General features: G+C 38.8%; 1 protein-coding gene and 2 pseudogenes across 1 annotated transcript; 2 read left to right on the top strand and 1 right to left on the bottom strand.

Moving 5' to 3' along the window:
• Positions 1–2,044: 2,044 nt before the first annotated feature.
• Positions 2,045–3,389, top strand: LOC105055358 (protein OXIDATIVE STRESS 3-like; annotated as a pseudogene).
• Positions 3,390–4,909: 1,520 nt separating this feature from the next.
• LOC105055359 (protein DJ-1 homolog D) lies at positions 4,910–11,166 on the bottom strand. The gene is made up of 5 exons (XM_010937122.3): positions 10,882–11,166; positions 10,619–10,735; positions 10,043–10,483; positions 7,106–7,468; positions 4,910–5,367 (listed from the first exon to the last, which is right to left on the bottom strand). The coding sequence occupies exons 1-5, from the start codon at positions 10,936–10,938 to the stop codon at positions 5,179–5,181; spliced, it is 1,167 nt and encodes a 388-aa protein (XP_010935424.1). The 5' UTR covers positions 10,939–11,166; the 3' UTR covers positions 4,910–5,178.
• Positions 11,167–14,640: 3,474 nt separating this feature from the next.
• LOC140852868 (uncharacterized) lies at positions 14,641–16,124 on the top strand (annotated as a pseudogene).
• The last annotated feature ends 1,336 nt before the right edge of the window (positions 16,125–17,460 follow it).

Below are 17,460 nucleotides of genomic sequence, written 5' to 3'. Positions count from 1 at the left end.
AGCCACTTTCAGAAGATCCTCACCGACCTTCTCAGCGTTGGCGAGAACATTGAGGAGAAGACCAGGGCGCTGGTTTTACTGGCGTCGCTTCCCTCTTCGTACGAGTCCTTGGTGACTGCTCTTCTAGTGGGGAAGAGCACTATCAAGATGGACGAGGTCACCGCGGCGATACTCCAGAACGAGGTTCTCAGGAGGAAGAACCCAGCTTCGAGCTCAAGTGTCGATAGCTCAGCTTTGGTGGCTTCTGGAGGAGCAGGAGGCGGTAGACGGAGCGACAGGAGATCGCAACGAGGGCGGTCTAAGTCCAGGAGGGACTTGAGCAAAACCAGATGTTACCGGTGTGAGGAGTTGGGGCATCTAGCCAGAGATTGCCCTCAACTGAAAAATCGGACGGTGGCTGCTGTAGCGACGGCCGGCAGCGATTCAGATGGAGATGTCCTGGAGATATCTGACGAGGTATCTACTTCTTCCCAGCAGTGAATATTAGATTCTGCATGCCCCTATCATGTGTGTTGCAGAGAGGAGCAGTTTGACTCCCTGGAGAACAGTGAGGGCACTGTATATCTGCCGGACGGATCGAGCTGTGCGATCAGAGGCATTGGAACGGTCAGCTGGAGGACACATGATGGTGCAGTGAGGAGATTGGGGGAGGTCCGATACATACCCGATTTCAGGCAGAATCTTATCTCACTTAGCAGACTGGATTCGAGAGGCTACAGGACGGTAGCCGGTGGAGGAATCCTGAGGGTGCTACGCGGCGATAGAATTGTGCTGGAGGGGAAGAAGGGGAGCAGAGGACATTATTACCTAGCAGGGAGCCCAGTGCGAGGTGGAGCATCGGGAGCCAGGCGGAGCCCAGAGCGAGGTGGAGCTCCAAGAGGTGGATCGGGCACGAGACAGGAGACTCGGGAGGACGAGAGGCGACGTTGCAAGGTGAAATTCCTATTGCCATAGGATGATGCCCCGAGCAGGTCTCAGGTCAGGAGGAGCACAGCATACGACGGAGATGGGATCGAGCAGCCTGGCTCAACTCCCATGTTTGCCCATCCATGATCAGCAGGTGATTGCCCCAGGGCATGGGGGCAAGGAGATCCAAAAGCTCTTGGAGTTTGGAGGAGGCCGAATATCGAGTCGAGGTAGAGATTGTTAGGATTTGACGCCTCGAGATTCAGCCCATATTGAGCCCACAGCGAGGTTCGCGGCAAAAAATGGAGTCCAACGAGATCAAGATCACCTGAATCGGAGCTCGGATGGAGGAGATATGAGCTTTTGAAGTCGGCACGAGAATCGAGGCGGTGGAGGACCACCGGCAACCGGCGGCGGGCGGCGGCACGCGGGACACGCGACCCAGGTCCACGCGGGACGCGTGACCCAGTCCCGCGCGGGACGCGCGACCAAGGCCCGCGGCCCCTTTGCCCCCGTCCACCGTGGACCGGGCGGTCCACAGCGGGGCCTGTGGACCGTGTGGGCGTTTTCCACGCGTTTCTCGCGGTTCACAGCACTATTCCGTGGACCGGAGCGCGATCCGACGGCCTAGATGGCTCCCGGTCTTGATCCGATGGTTTGGGACGTGATTTGGGTTGATTAAGGAGTCCTAATCATTATCTAAGTAGTGATTAAGGTCTATAAAAGCTCTTGTGATGAACAGAGAGGTTAGGGGGTTGGTTTCTTGCGCCGTACGAATCCGAGAAGAGAGAGAGAGGCGAGAGCGCTGTGAGAGAAGGAGCAGGAGGCTCCTGGACAGCGGTCGCCAGGCTCTTCAGGGGTTCAGGGGGTCTCTAAGAGAAAGAGAGCTTTTGTGAGGGGAACTTCAGGTGAGAGAGAATTGGGTGTACAAGGGTTGAGAGTGAGGTCTCCTCTTGTAAAATTTTTTTTTTATAGTGAAGTTTGCATGTCCCGTGGAGGCGAGCCCTTTTGTGGCTGATCCACGTATTTTGATTGTTTTTCTTTTTGTTTTGTTTCTTCTTTCTTCCTGCTGCATCGCGTGGTACTGAAAGGATCTTGGGAGGTGGTGTCCTGGCCAGACATCCATCCAACAATGTTATATGTGGGAACCATATGAAGCTATAGCATTACCGTTCGTTCGTTTTTCACCTTAGAACCTCTTTGAACCCAAAAGGTTGGGGTAGTTTGGAGACTTAGGCGTATGGTTGGTTGGAGGCTGGGCTATAGACATAAATCTTGGGAATTGAGAGGACGTCTCAATGAGAATGGATGCTTCTTTGATCCCACAAAACAACCATAGGACCACGGTTGAAGAGGAAGAACTTGGGGACCATGTCTTCTTCCTCAGAGAACTTGTCAGTGTTGTCAGACTCTATGGATGATGCAACCTCTTCTACTTGTTCCTCATCACTGTCAAACAAGTATGGTCAATTTGAAGAGGGGCCTCTGTATGAGATGTCTTCCCTCATAGCCCAACTTTCCTTCAAGTAGGTTCCATCCTTCTCTCCCTTGCCTACCCTTTGATAACATAAATACACATCAATCTTTTGATATTTTAGCCAGGAACTTATATGATTGATTATATTTTGTGGATTGAGGAACAATTTTCATGAGTGCCATAAGCTAATAATACTTGCTTTATTGGATCCTATGACATGATACAGACTTACTCATATGATTCTTTTGTGGGCTATAGCACAAATTGCATCAAATAGATGATTCTTAATCATAGCAATTAAGGCCTCTTCCATTTCAAATCAACTATTAAATCTTCATGGCATAAACATGCTAATGCCATGGAGGATGCCCTGCATAATCAACTCTTAACACTAGTATATCACTTGATGTATTCCAGGTTTCGTTATTTATTTTCCTCGAAAAATTGTTGTTTAATTTACCTAATCAATCTTATGGATTTTTTTCCCCCTCAATTTTAGGAGAGGGCTGTCAAAGTTTTACAGTCGGAAATCTCAGTCATTCACAACTTCATCCAATGCGAAGAGCTTGGAGGATCCTGCCAAGCCTGAGAGGCCGTACAGAAAAAGGTGTGGCTACCCAAGGGTTTTGGGCGGAGGGCTTGGACAGCCAGAATTCAGTTTCTCCCAATGGGTCTTCCAAAACCATCACAAAAAAGGTTTCAAGGGGTCCATCATTTTCAGCGAGTACAAGGAGTAGGTCCCCCATCCCTCCACAGAAATCTATCAACTTTTTCTAGCCATACCCTTTTGTTTGCTTGAAGGTGTTTCAAGTGAAGGATAGAGATTAGAAACTAATCATGCTTTTGGTTTTAGTGCCTAGGAGGCCTAACGATCTAATTCTGTTGCGATATAACAAAAGTTGTTCAATATATTTTAATAAATGTCACCAGCACAGTGTTTTCTAATTAACTAATACATAAAATTGTCCAGATTTTATTGGGCTTGCAACGGCAAATAAGGCAAAAGTATAAGGTGCCATGAGTATCAATTTATTTTTGCTATTTTTAAAAATAAAATAAAAATTTATTTTTAAAATATAAATATGATAGTGACTATGGTGATGGTAAGGATGGCAGATATGATAGAGGTCATAATAATGATGGTCATGACAATAATAGTAAGTGTTAGCTATGGTGAGATAGCGATGATAGTAACATTGAAGATAGACACGGTAGAGATGACGACAAATGTAACGAAGATGGTGATAGTGAAAAAGATGATGGTAATAATGATATTGGCGGTAGATATGGTGGCAGGTGATGTTCAAGATAGACACAATTATCATAATAGTAGCAGCAATGTCAATGGGGAAGGTGTTATCCATAGTGATGGTAAAAGATCTGAATTTAAATAAAAATAATCATATCAGATATATTTTTTTATTATGATTTCTATATTGTTTAAAAAAATAAGAAACAAATGTAATACCCAATATGCCCTGAATTTTAATAGCCAGTTATGACTTTGTTATAGCTAGTTAAAATTTTGTTAAATTTTGAAGCAAGCGGGGTGATATGCCCGAGGTTGCAACTTTAGGTGGAATTTCTCGAGTCCATGATATAGGATGCTTTTCTATCATCTCTATTACCAAAGCAAGCTCTAAACAACCTAATATACAAAAGAAGCTAGTATGTATGTCTGGAGAGATTCACATGTTGGTCATATGCTTCGATTACATGTGCCATACTGCAACACATAGATGGCGCGTGATTGATAACTGGACCTCCGAACCAGAGGATCCAAACTCACAACCTAGCTAGGATGAGGAATATAAAGTTACATGGATGCACTATCGTTGTCATTTCCAAACTAAAAGGAGGGCAAAAACCCCTCCACGAATCTGAAAATGACCTGCATGTGAATGATATAACTGGATGTAATGATTTGACTGGTAAAACTAGTCTAAAAATGTCTATATCTAACATTTTTGTGAACATGACCCCATCTAAAAAAAAGAAATAATACAATTTAAGCTACTAGAAACACTAAAAAGCGCTAAGGGCCTGTTCGGGAACGGCCCAACCAGATCCTGGGCTCTAGTTCGTCGGTGGGCCTGGCCTAGATCAACTCAACCTTCCAGACTACATCCCACTGTTTTTATTTATTTATTTAAATTAGAAAAAAAGCTACCTCGATCCTTCTAGTTTAAAAAGTTTAGTCCTACTGACTCATTACTCAGCCTTGCAACGTAAACCCGTGTTTCGGTTCTCAGACGTAGAAGACGAGTAGTCTGAATAAAATATGGTTGATAGGTTGGTTTTTCAAGTCTGTTGATGGAAGATAATGATGATCGACCAAACAACAGCTTCTTATGAAAAAAAAAACAATAATAAAGAAAAACCCGATGATTAAGAATAAACATTTTTTACCTTATTAGAGACAATTACAAATTAAAAAAAAGGTAATAAATGGTTTAATCAAAAAATGATTCTTGATTCCGCAGTTATATGCATGAATATGTCCAACTGTTTAATTGGTGCTCGTAATTTTACAAAAGACTAATATATTAAATGGCATGAGAAGCACAAAACAGAACAACAGTCAAAACAGGCATTACATTGGCATAGATGGACATTAGCCTGACAGAGGCAACTACTACTAATCACAGAATAGTACTACATTCTGAACACCCTGGAAACGAAAGCAAGATCACTCACTGCTTGCAGAGTTACGTAGATACATGGACATTACTTCTAGAAGTCACTCAAACGGGATACAAGTCTCATTTGTACAGATAGATAAACAGGGTCGCGCATTAGAATGTAACCTTGATACCAAGCAAAGCCATGAGCTGAGATATGAACTCCGGGTGCCCAGGCCAAGCTGCGCCGGTCACTAAATTGCCATCGGTAAAGCAACGATCTATGGGCTCGGGCTCCAACCATGTGGCTCCCGCCAGCACCACATTAAGCTTCACAGCAGGGTATGCTGTGCATTTTCTCCCCTGCAACAACGTAGGTACAACGACTATTATAATCTTTTTCAATAAACAGAAGAGCATATGTGTTCCCATTTGTCCAAAGCATGAGTGTGATGTTTGGCATGGATTAGCACGAAAACAACAGAAGGGACAAAAATCTTTGCATAGATCTACATGTAGATAATATATTTATCTCATGAAGGGGAATGCAACCATTGCTTCTCAAGACGGTGAATGCATCTCATTGGAGAGGATTCTTTGCAGAGATGGAGACACCACAAAACCGACAAATGAAAGTATGCAATGGATGTCAGGTTTATTATACTTGAAATGCACAGTTAAACAAGTTCCTGTTCAAAGCATAATGGACCAACAACATTTAGATTGTATGATAGATCTAGTGACACACCACAACATGCAGTGATTTTCAGAGTCCAACTCAGCTAGAAATCATTTCCCAGTTATCTGGGGCTTACTTGCAAATGACTTGTACAAGAATGACCTAGATAGAATCTCAAGTATCATCATTGGACTTGTCCATGATTAAGAACTTACCTAAATGGCAAACTAACAACCATTCATGAATTGTCAACCATGAAAGTTAAGATCTGAGTTAAAGAAGCTGATGCTTGTGTGTGCAAACCTTAATCCTAATATGGATGATATAAGATTATCTGTAAACTGAATTCTAAGATCTTTGACTTAAAACGTCATTTATAAAGAACCATTAAAAAATAGTAAAAACATCCACCCCATATTCTCTTATTTCAGCTAAAGAAATATAAGTTCTAAAGACAACATTTATTAAGAACACAGGATTCACCATCATGTGCAGGATGATAGAAAAAAAATATTAGGTAGATGAATGATCACAATTGGGGATTTCCCAAAAATAAACAGCAATGAGGTGTCACCTTTCGGGTACTCTAATTGCCTTACCAATGAATCCGGAAGAAAGAATATTTAGACAAGGCAGCTGAGAAAATATCACCCACCAATCACCGACTTAAGGAGACCATTTAATTAGAAGAAAGGTAAAAGTGAAGGTTTCCCCTCTAGGAAATACAAATTGACATGTTCAGCAAATCAATGCAACTCTATAATGCTATCCATGAAGTGAAAAGAAACCAATAAGGTGCAAATTTACTTCTAATTGATTTGCTTTGGTTCCTCGATTCTCAAGTTTAATTAAGAGTCTATTTAAGTGTCAATATGGTACCTAAACTAGACAAGTTCTGAAAGTAGGGGATTTAATTGTTTAATGTTTAAAGGGACTTTGGTATTTAACTATTGCAAGACCAAGCGAACAGAATTTCTCATATAGTGATGCATATGAATTATGATAAAGTATAAAATAATGTAACAAGCCCTTTAAAATGAAGTCCGGCTGATCTGGTGTTACAGAAGAAGAGTGAAATGAGGTGAGAGGCCAGGCGGCAGGGAAAAGAGTCAAGACAATTAGGCTTGACAATTGGGAGAAGCAAAATGAAATCAGGATTTGGCCAAAAAAGATGCAATGCTGTGGATACCATGATTGATCACCATTGAGAAAGAAAAATTTTTCTAAATCACTTTGGGCCAGTAGGGCCTTAAGCATACGTCTACCTAGGCTCTTGGGGAGCTTATTGCTATCTTCTCTTTTTCATTGTCACAATTAGCGTACTTTGCTCTTGGCCATGATTTTAATCATCAAGATAAATGAAAGTATCTAGAGAAGCACTACACGATAAAAGTATCAATCATGGAATTACTTAACATTCACCTCAAGAACTCCAGCAGCTGATAAGATCTGCTGTCCGTGGCAAATGGATGCAACTGGCTTTCCATTACCCATAAACTCCTTCACCAAAGCAATGACTTTATCATTTAATGCAAGATACTCTGGGGCACGCCCTCCAGGTATCACTAGTGCATCATAGCTCGAAGCATCCAAGCCTTCAAAAGATGCTGTAAGGGTGAAGTCATGGCCTGGCTTTTCGCTGTAAGTCTGGTCACCCTCAAAGTCATGGATGGCTGTTGGACACTTTTCACCTGTGCCTTTGTTGGGGCAGACTGCATCAACCACGCAACCAAGAGATTGGAGTGATTGAAATGGAACCATTACCTCATAATCCTCCATGTAATCCTGCCACATTTCATATAAGAAATGCCTCTATAAGCAAAAGTAGCTTAAAAAAACATGAAAAGCTCAAATGAACAAAGGGATGACAAAGCCAAGTGTTCATACAAGTTTTTTAGTCATTTAAAAGTTCATAAAAATCAGTACTCATCTTATTTACTGGTTCCAATGTGTTCTACAAGTATGGAGCTACATAAAGTTTTCCATCTCTACAAGAATGCTGATACACTTTGTCAAATGATAAATAAATTATATCTTTCATTTTTTGGACCCATCGGGAAATTTAAAGCTACTATAATTGTATAAATCCAAGGGTAGAATTGTGATTCCACTGACTTTTCCACTTGTCCTACAACCGACCCCCTAGTTAATAGCCTTAAGCCTCAACCTACCAGATGGGCTCTCCCAACCAATTGCACTAATGTAAACCTGATGATAAAGTCACACTGTTACTCCAATGAGTCCCCTTAATGTGGAAAGCGAGCAAAATTGAGGACTAGAACATGAGAATGAAGATTGATTTATAAATTTGGCAATACAATTGCAAAAGAAAATATACACTATCGTAAGTCTAAATAGAGCTGTCAAAATGAACCGGCCCGGCCCTAACTCACGCGGGCTGTGATTATGGGGGCAAGGCTGGGCTCAGCCCACTTGTTAAAAGAAGGCCAAAAAAATCCAGCCCGGCCCTAGCCCACATGGGCTGTGGGTTAGGGTCGGACCAGCCCATTTTTTTTTTTTCTTTTCTTTTTTTCCTAAGATCAGAGTTCACTCGAAAGTCAGACCGCTCCCCTGTCGCTGTCGGTTGTCACAACCCGGTGCCGCACACCACCTATCATCGCCCAACGCCTTTGCTTCTCTCCTCCGAGGACCGCCGGGAGGAAGGAGTGTCAGGGATCACCGAGAGGAGGGAGGGGAGCGGGGAGGGGTGCCGGGGCTGACCCGGCCCTAACTCGATTCAGCCCATGGACTACAAGGGCCGGGCCAAAAAACCCACTTGCACAAATGGGCCATAATTTTTTAGCCCGGCCCGACCTATTTTAGGGCCAAATGGGTTGGCCCATGGACCCTGGCCCATTTTAACAGCTCTAAGTCTAAATCTAACTGCTCCATAGGAATTTGGATATACTACCAAACTATGAATTGCATATCCAAAAGATTAAACTTCATAACAAATAAGGAGGATCCCATAATAATGATGAAGATTGTGAATAGCTAGTTTGAAACTATAGGGGCCTAACATGAACTCCAGATGAGTAATAACTAGAACTCTAAATGATCTCTCAAGTCTCAACAACAAAATTCTTGACCACATACACAAGCCAAAAGACCAAAATAAGGTTTCCAATAGGATGATCGGATGAAGCAAACACTATTCAAACAAAGAAAGGCAAGTTCCTTCGATGATGGGGCTAAAATCATAGACATGCATGCAAGTGATAATATATGATATGAAGTACAATGAGATGCATCAGCATAATAGGTTGAAAATATTCTAGCTTTTGTATCTAAAAGATGTATGGTAAAGAAAAAAGTTTCCAGCAATGAAAAGATGATCAAGACTGAACCAGCAAACTATCAACATATTCTTTTGTTCGATTGTGGATATCATGGCAAACATAGTCTGGTGAGAAAGCAGCATGTTCACTTTAAGTAAAACGGTTTAGAATTCTGATGTTATTTTCCCATAATTCACTATAATTCAAAAATGCTATGCATTCCAATGAAAAGTTGGACACTAGTAATGTTTGAAGTCATCAAATGCTATTTTGGGTTGACAGGTCTTAGAAAGGCCCAGGTTTGTATACAAGTTGGAGAACTTCAGTTAACCCATTAAGTTTGTAAAATGATGTCCTAACAAATTGACCTATCTACATTGACAAACAGAACAACTTCTTGGTCATCTTCTTGGTAATTATTTCAGCAAGGACCTCCACTCAAGAGGCTGCATGACTCTATAAAGTTAGATATTTTTATAAATGATAGAAATATTTGAACAAATGGCATTCAACTAACTTGACAGCAAAATGTAAATATGTAACTCCGAAACTGAAGGATGGCAAGAGGATCAAGATAAATAATTCAGAGGAAATCAAAACTTTAGTATGCTGATTACAGACTCAAACACCATGTCAACATTTTTTATCCGGATCTCATCATCTCTGGATCTAATTATCTAACAGTATTCTATGTAACAATCTTTAATTTGCAACAAATCTACATATAAATAATTGTCCTACTACAAAATTTTAAGAACAAGGAAAAAAAGAATGTAGTGGAACAAATTATGCACTGACAGGTAGATCAGTCATGCCAGTATAGCTAATCATCACAAAATAAGCAGGTCTAATTTTGTCATTTCTACTTAGATATACGCTGCTTCTTGGAATAAACAACTAATTAATCAAGTCATATTAAAACTACATTGACAAAACATTTAAAGGTTCGACAAATGTCCATAACATAGTCTGGTGAACAGCCATCTAAAAACAGAAAAAGAATTCTATGGAACAAAAGAAACATTCTTTTTTTTTTATCACAGATGATGCAAGTTTACAAGAAATCATGTTGTTTGCGTACCCCACAGAGGAGCAGAATCTTTTTATCTGCGCCTGTTATGGTGCCTCCCAGTGCTTTGACAAAAAGGCTGATAAATTCAGAATGTCCTTCATATGTTGCTCCTGTTATAAGTTTACCATCAGCGATGCATGTCGCCATCGTCTCCGGCTCCACCCAGTCACAGCCGGCAGCAATGAGAACCGGCTTTACAGGGGGATAAGCGGTGCACTTCCGGCCTTTCACCAATCCAGCAGCCGCCAAAATCAGCTGTCCGTGGCAAATCGAAGCAATTGCTTTTCCAGTGTCAGAAAACTTCGATACAACATCCACAACCGATTCATTCATCGCAAGATACTCCGGCGCCCGGCCTCCTGGTATTACCAACCCATCATATTTGCTCACATCGATCTCATCAAATGTTGCATTAAGCGTGAAGTTATGACCTCTTGATTCCGAAAATGTCTGAAAACCAGGAATAATTAATGCAAATCAAGCAAGGAAATTAAATATTCCCTCTAATTCTGTAGCTGTTTCTTATTAGGGTTTTTCCTATTATTTCTAAGTATAATAAGAAGACAAAAACATGTCCCCAGTTACCTGATGGCCGGTACCCTGATGAACGGCGGTGCGGCAAATCTCGCCGGCTTTCTTTCCAGGGCAAACGGCATCCACGGCGATTCCAAACGCTTGCAGCGCTTGGAACGGCACCATCACCTGCGAACCCTCACATAAATCAATTCCTGGAATAAACATCCATAGTTTGATGCGCAGAGAAGGGAATCCGATAAAAGAAACCACGGAAATAACACTGGAATAACCGATGCATAATAACTCTTGTCCCAACCGGCGATCAGGAATACCTCGTAGTCTTCTACATAGTCGCCACAGAATAAAAGAACCCTCTTCTGAGCTGCCATTTTTCTCCTCTGCTTCCTCAACCCCAAGAACAAGAGGTGCCACTCGGAGAAGCGCAAGAATAAGCAGTCCACCCTATTTATACTGGAAGAGGAGGCCCTGATCTCCTCCAAGAAACGAAGGCGACCGAGAGATTAATTTTCTGTGGGTCTCAGTGGAGACTTGGTAGGTTTCGGGCTTCCAGTGGCTCAGTACGATTTTGGGCAGGGAGGGGAGAGAAGCTGATCCTTCGGATTCGTTGCTTCAACATTATCGCATGGTGGCACCGAGTAGAAGTGTCTGGAGAGTATGCACAAGAGTACCACGTGGCAGCTGGATGACATATGAGATAAGCAAGTTTGGATCCTCCGCGGCATACATTTTGGATTTTTTTTAAATATTATTATTTTAATATTTTATTTTTAAATTATTTTCAGATTTGTTTGGCTCACTTGAAGAACTTGTTTTTCCAAAAAAAAAATTTTAAAATTATTTTTTAAAAATAAAATTTTGATACGTTTGATTAATCATAAAATAATAATTTGTTATAAAATAACTTATATTTAGATGGACATATATTTTTTAAAAAAAATTATATAAAATATCTATTATAATCTTAATAAATATAAAATCGTATATTTTTACTCATAAATTTTATATAAATATAAATATTATATTTATATTAATATAAATATAATATTAATATAATATAATATAACATTATATCATAATAATTTATTATATTAATATAATACTATTATATTAATATTATATTAATATAATATAAATATTTTAATATAATTTATTGATTAATATAAATATAAATATAATATTGTATTAATATAAAAATTATATTACTATTAATAAAAATATTATATTAATATAATAATATTAAAATATAATAAATATTTATATTATATTTATATAAATATTATGATAATATTATACTATTCATTATTTCATCCTAACCATCCATTAATATTTTATTAAATTTTAACTATACATCTTAAAAGATATTTTAGGAAAAAAAAAATATTATTATTTTTTATATCACGAGTAGTACCAAAATCCATCTTTCTTATTGGAAGTGACTTCCTATGAAATATGAAAAGTGACTTTCTATAAAAATATTTTTTTCACTCTCTCTCTTAAAATTTCAATCAAATAAGAAGTTTTTTTTCACTTTTCAAGAAGTATGTCTTCTCTCTTTCACATCCCGTCAACCAAACGAGTTCTTCATGCCACGTGCTATGTGTGGAATAATAGGTTCAACCCATAATTTTGGCTTGATAATCTAGCACTTTAAAACCATGGGTTAAACTCATAATATCACTTAATGTTTGAATTTATTTTAAAACGTCAACCTGTCTTCCTTGCTATCGATCTATCCAAAAATACTCTCCAATTCTAAAGTATCCTCCCAATCCCTAACCCTCATCCTCGTCTTAAAATTAATCTAGTGACCTGAAGAAAAGATGAAGATATGTCGAAAGAAAAGAGGGCTTGAGCAAAAAAATGAAACAATCTTCACGTAGATGTGTAGAAGATTTATTTCTAAATAACGGGTATAGTGAAAATTTTGAATCTAATTTTTTTTGAAGAAAAGTTATAAAGAGGATAATAGTAGATTTAAATAGTTTTAATAATTTTGAGTTGGATTTTTATTTGAAAATATTGATTGACTATTTATGATTACACTGAACAAATCAACATATCTTAGTCTAGTTAAATATTTTTATAGTAATTTTAGTTTTAATAGTTCAGCTTGTTCATTACATCATATGTGAAAAAAAAATGATCAAATTTGACTGCAATGTTATAGATCAAATCTTGAATATTCTAATAAATGATGATAAATATTTCAATAATATTTATTGGAGTCATCGATGTTTGATTATCTTATCTATATTATAACTATTTTTGAAAATGATAATTTAGTTCAAACATCTAAACATAATGTACATCTATTATCACTTGAAGATAGGCTAATTCATCACATTTTATATTTTTTCTATCTAGAGAAGGTCACCGAGATAATGTATCACATCTAAATATTTATCTTTATTTTTGGGTAAAAGATATTTATCTTTTCAAAATAATGCTTTCAGATGATATGGTTAATTTGCCATATATAATAATATATTATATGAATAAATGTTTCTAAAGTCCAAAAATAGGTTTACTCCATGAAGCTGTTATGATCGCCATCTTCGAGATTTTTAATATCTCTATCATTAATGAGGATATAATTATTAAGCTCAAACCCACTGATACCTACAATCACTTATCTTTGAGGTGTATGGGTATGCATTTATTGATGGAGTGTGGAGGTATATATCTAAGATACATAAAAAGAACGTGATGGTAAAGGAGAAAGTCGGCCTGTCGATGGAAATCAATCTAGATATCCTGCTCTACGTACATATCTTACAGTCTGATCAATAATCTTTCAATCTATATGCATTGTCTATTCGGATAGATTTACTAAAAATATCTATCAAAGTAGGATTTACATATATTGATGCACGACTGAACGAGGGATTTGACAATTTGATCAATTCGTAGCACATTTTTATCGTTAGTTTTCTCCATCTCCATAAAATTTTACAGTGGATGATTAGGCTCCGACTTCTGATTGCACTATTTGAGACTCTATTTAATGATGCATCTTTCTAATTTATTTTTAGAGTAATGTAATTTGATTTGTTGTAAGTATTTTTTTTTTCTTTTCTTTGAGTGCATATATGCTTGTCAAATGAAACCGTGTATTTTGACTAGTTTTATCTTGAACTTTCAATTTTTTATAAACTATTATGCTACAATTAACATCATTATTTTTATATATTTGTATATTATTCATGCAATCATCACTCTTGCATGTGCATAATTCAGTTCAAATCAGAAGTTTAGGTTTTAGGACGTAGGGTTTAGGGCTTGATGTATCAAATTATAAGATTTAAAATTTAGAATTAGGATTCAAGTTTTAGGGTTTCATATACCAGGTTTAGAGTATAGAGTTTATGAATTTAAGGTTTTAACAGAGAGAACTGTTGCTAGCGAAGACATGAATGCTTAGCAACCCGAGATCAAAAATAAAAAAATAAATAAAAAATAAAAAAATTGTGATCGGCCACGCCCAAAATGTGGTCGACCTCGGTAAAATCTGAAATAAATTTTGATCCGTTGTATTTTGAAAAATAAATAATAAAAAAATATTATTTAAAGAAATCCGTGCATTTTTCACTGCAATGGATAACTAAAATAATCTGACAGGGTGGACTAAAATAATCGAAATATCATTTGGCAGATTTAGTTCTCCTTTGATTTTTTTTTTTAAGGACAGACGGCTGTAGTCATCTGATTTGAAGCTCGTACCTCGCCAAGTCTACGGTGTGAAAATTAATTATTTATTTATTTTAAGAAATACCTGTCATCTCATGCGGTCTACCTGACGCATCCAGCATGGCAGTTAATACAACTATCTTTACAAAAAGTTATATGTTACGCGTGATCCGCCATCTGCCGTTGTTCTTAAACACCTTTTTCTTTTTCTTTTTTTTTTAATGGCTTAAACGCATCTTGTAGGTCCGTGCATTCGGAAAAGTAGAAGGGCTGGTGGGCTGGTTTACGGAGGTAACAAGCGGACGCGCGCATAATATTTCTATGCGAAACTGCGAACTTCTAGGAGGACCGTGGACGGTGAAATGGGAAACGGGGCTCATTGGTGCTCACGATCCTGGTAACCACTTTCTTCGCCTCTTAACCATGGGCAACTATCACAAGTGGAAGCGCGACGAAGCTCCGGTGATCCCTCCGGCTGCTGCCAATGGCGGCGGCGAAATTGACTTCTCCCTCCTGGAGGTGGTGGAGAAGTCGTAGAAAGGCGGGTGGAGGTACTCGACCTCTGCGCCCTCAAGAAGCTGGTGCTCTCTTCGACAAGCAGAAGACCCGCATGAAGTATCCCGATGAGCCGGAGAAGTTCGCTGACTCCGAGGTCGAGTCCACGACGAGATCGAGCACCTCAAGATCCTCTCCGGTGGCCCGGAGCTCTACCAGGACCTCATCGCCCTCAACATCGTCCCCTACATCGTAGGCCTTCTCGGCCACGACAACATCGACGTCTCCGTCGATGTCGTCGGCCTCCTCATGGAACTCACTGGCGAGAGGACGTCCTCGAGGACAACGACGAGCCCGCCCACTTCCTCGTGGACGCCCTCACGGAGAATAATTCCCTCGTGTTCCTACTCCGGAACCTCGGCCGCCTTCTGAGGCCGACCCTGACAAGGTCCCCGTCATCCACAACACCTTTGGCACCATCGAATACATGACTGAGGTCAAGCCAGCGGTCTTGGAGCTCGTCTGCGAGCGGATCAAGCTCCTGTAGGGGCTCCTGGGGAGGATCAAGGTCGGGAGTTTGATGCCAACAAGCAGTATGCCTCGGAGATTCTCGCGATCCTGCTGCAGAACAGCATAGCGAACCAGAAGAGGCTAGGGCGGATGAGCGGGGTTGCCGCGGTGCTGCAGGCTGCGACAGTGTACAAGCCGAGGTACCTGAAGAGATCCGACGAGGAGATGCTCGGTAACCTGTTTATGCCGATAGATAACAAAGAGAGGTTGTTGAAGTCAGAGGGAGTGGATCTGATGATCATCATATTGAAGCATTAGAAGTCTGCATAGGGGTCCGCGAGCGGTTTGTGGATGTGTTGGGGTTGAAGACAGCATTCGCCGCCTTCATGGGCAGGGCAAGTCATCTCCTGCTACCTTCTTCTATTATGCTTTTCTGTTTCTAGATTTCTGAAGGATGATTATATGCATTTTTTTATATATTGGCCCTTTCTAGAGTGAGCTCGGCTGTCCATCCCTTTGCATCTGAGACGCAATGCTATAGGCATGAATCCTCAGCGAGTGAATTTCATCTGGCAAATTTGATGGTTTCAGTGGTATTGCCTCTAATTTTAGCAGTTACATCCAAAAATTTTAAACAGAATCAGATGTTAGTAAAAAGTAGAAAACGTGCAGAAACTATAAAGGGAAAAGGTCGGTAAGTTAAATAGGCATCGTCCAAATTCGATTTGGAACTGTTTTGATGGGTTGTTCCAGAAATTTTTTCATGCTAAAATATTTTGAAACATATAATCTTTTCAGATGAAAAGCTAAGGTGAAACTTGATTTATGATTTAAAAATGTAATGAATTGTTTTACTGTTTGATGGCCGCCTAATGTATGCCTGTCCATGAGATTGAGCATCAAGAGTATCAAGCTTATGTCAAAAATTTGCTTTTGCTATATTTTTTTGGGGAAATCTAATGTGACAGTTTTAATCTTTGCAAGATACAAATTTGAGTTTAGTCTTGCTAAATGCTTCTTTCTATCTGCAAGAAAGAAGAAATAGCAAGTGTTTGCCTAGCTTGGTCATATATATGACAAATTTTGCCCCTATAGTTAGTCTTGGCTGAAAATTTAAGGCATTCTTTAGATTTCAGATTGTTTGTGGCTGAAACCTAAGTGTTTCAGTTTCTGTTTTGGTGTTTAGGTTGAATCTCAAAACCACATTTTTTTAAAAAAAAATTTAATTTGACATTTGGTAGTTGAGTCATCATTGAACTACTTTTTATGAAAGTGGGGGAACATAGTTGCGAGTAACCCTTTGGGGAAAAGTGATGATGAAGTGAAACTGTACAAGCAACTGTTCCGAATAGGATGTCTTATAGACTTGTCGCTTTCACATCTAAAGAATATCAGAAAATTTTAACTTAATCATCATTAGGAGGATTTTCAATTTTCTTGGTTAATTTTTGTCATATGGAAAAGCCTCATAGCTGGATAACTAGTAATGCATGGTGGGTTTATCTTTACATGACCGTGCATACATCTGATCCCACTGTCTTTTCCTCTAAGAATTGATACTTAGTTGGGTATAGATGTTAAAGTGGTTTGAGATAACCCATTGTAAAGTGCTTATGTTATATTGGTAACCTGCGTATGGTGTTTTTAAAATGGACATGTTATCATACAAAATTTTCAGATCCAAGACCATGATGCCCTTGAAAATTCCACATTATTATATTGTCATTGGTAAAGATCCATAGTTACTTCTTGCTATGCAAGCATCGTCACAAGTATATTTTTTTAAGTAAGTTAGCTATACAAAAAGAAGCTGACCAATAACACTTTGGCTGGTTGTTGTTGCTCCTTCAGGTGTTGAATTGTAAGAGTAATTATTCTTTCTTAGGGTTTGTTTGATATCTAAGATTTATAAACTTAGGATAAAATTCATAATAGAATATAGAATTTGATCCTATAGGATTTTACCTAAAATCCTATTAGGAGAAAAATCCTATATATACTAATCGTATCCTATGTTTGTATGATAAATTAGGATTTTCTCTGTTCTTCCGTTTCTCCTTCTCTCTCAATCCCTTCTTTTACCATAATGATAAACTTATCATTATCAAAATATTATATTAATCATTATAATTATAAAATAATTCATATAAAAAAAGCTAACATATCTTTGTGTTTTTTTAAAATTTAAAATTAAAACT

Source organism: Elaeis guineensis, chromosome 12, assembly GCF_000442705.2.
Source record: "Elaeis guineensis isolate ETL-2024a chromosome 12, EG11, whole genome shotgun sequence".
Lineage (NCBI taxonomy): Eukaryota > Viridiplantae > Streptophyta > Magnoliopsida > Arecales > Arecaceae > Elaeis > Elaeis guineensis.
This window is presented reverse-complemented; position numbering and strand designations above follow the sequence as displayed.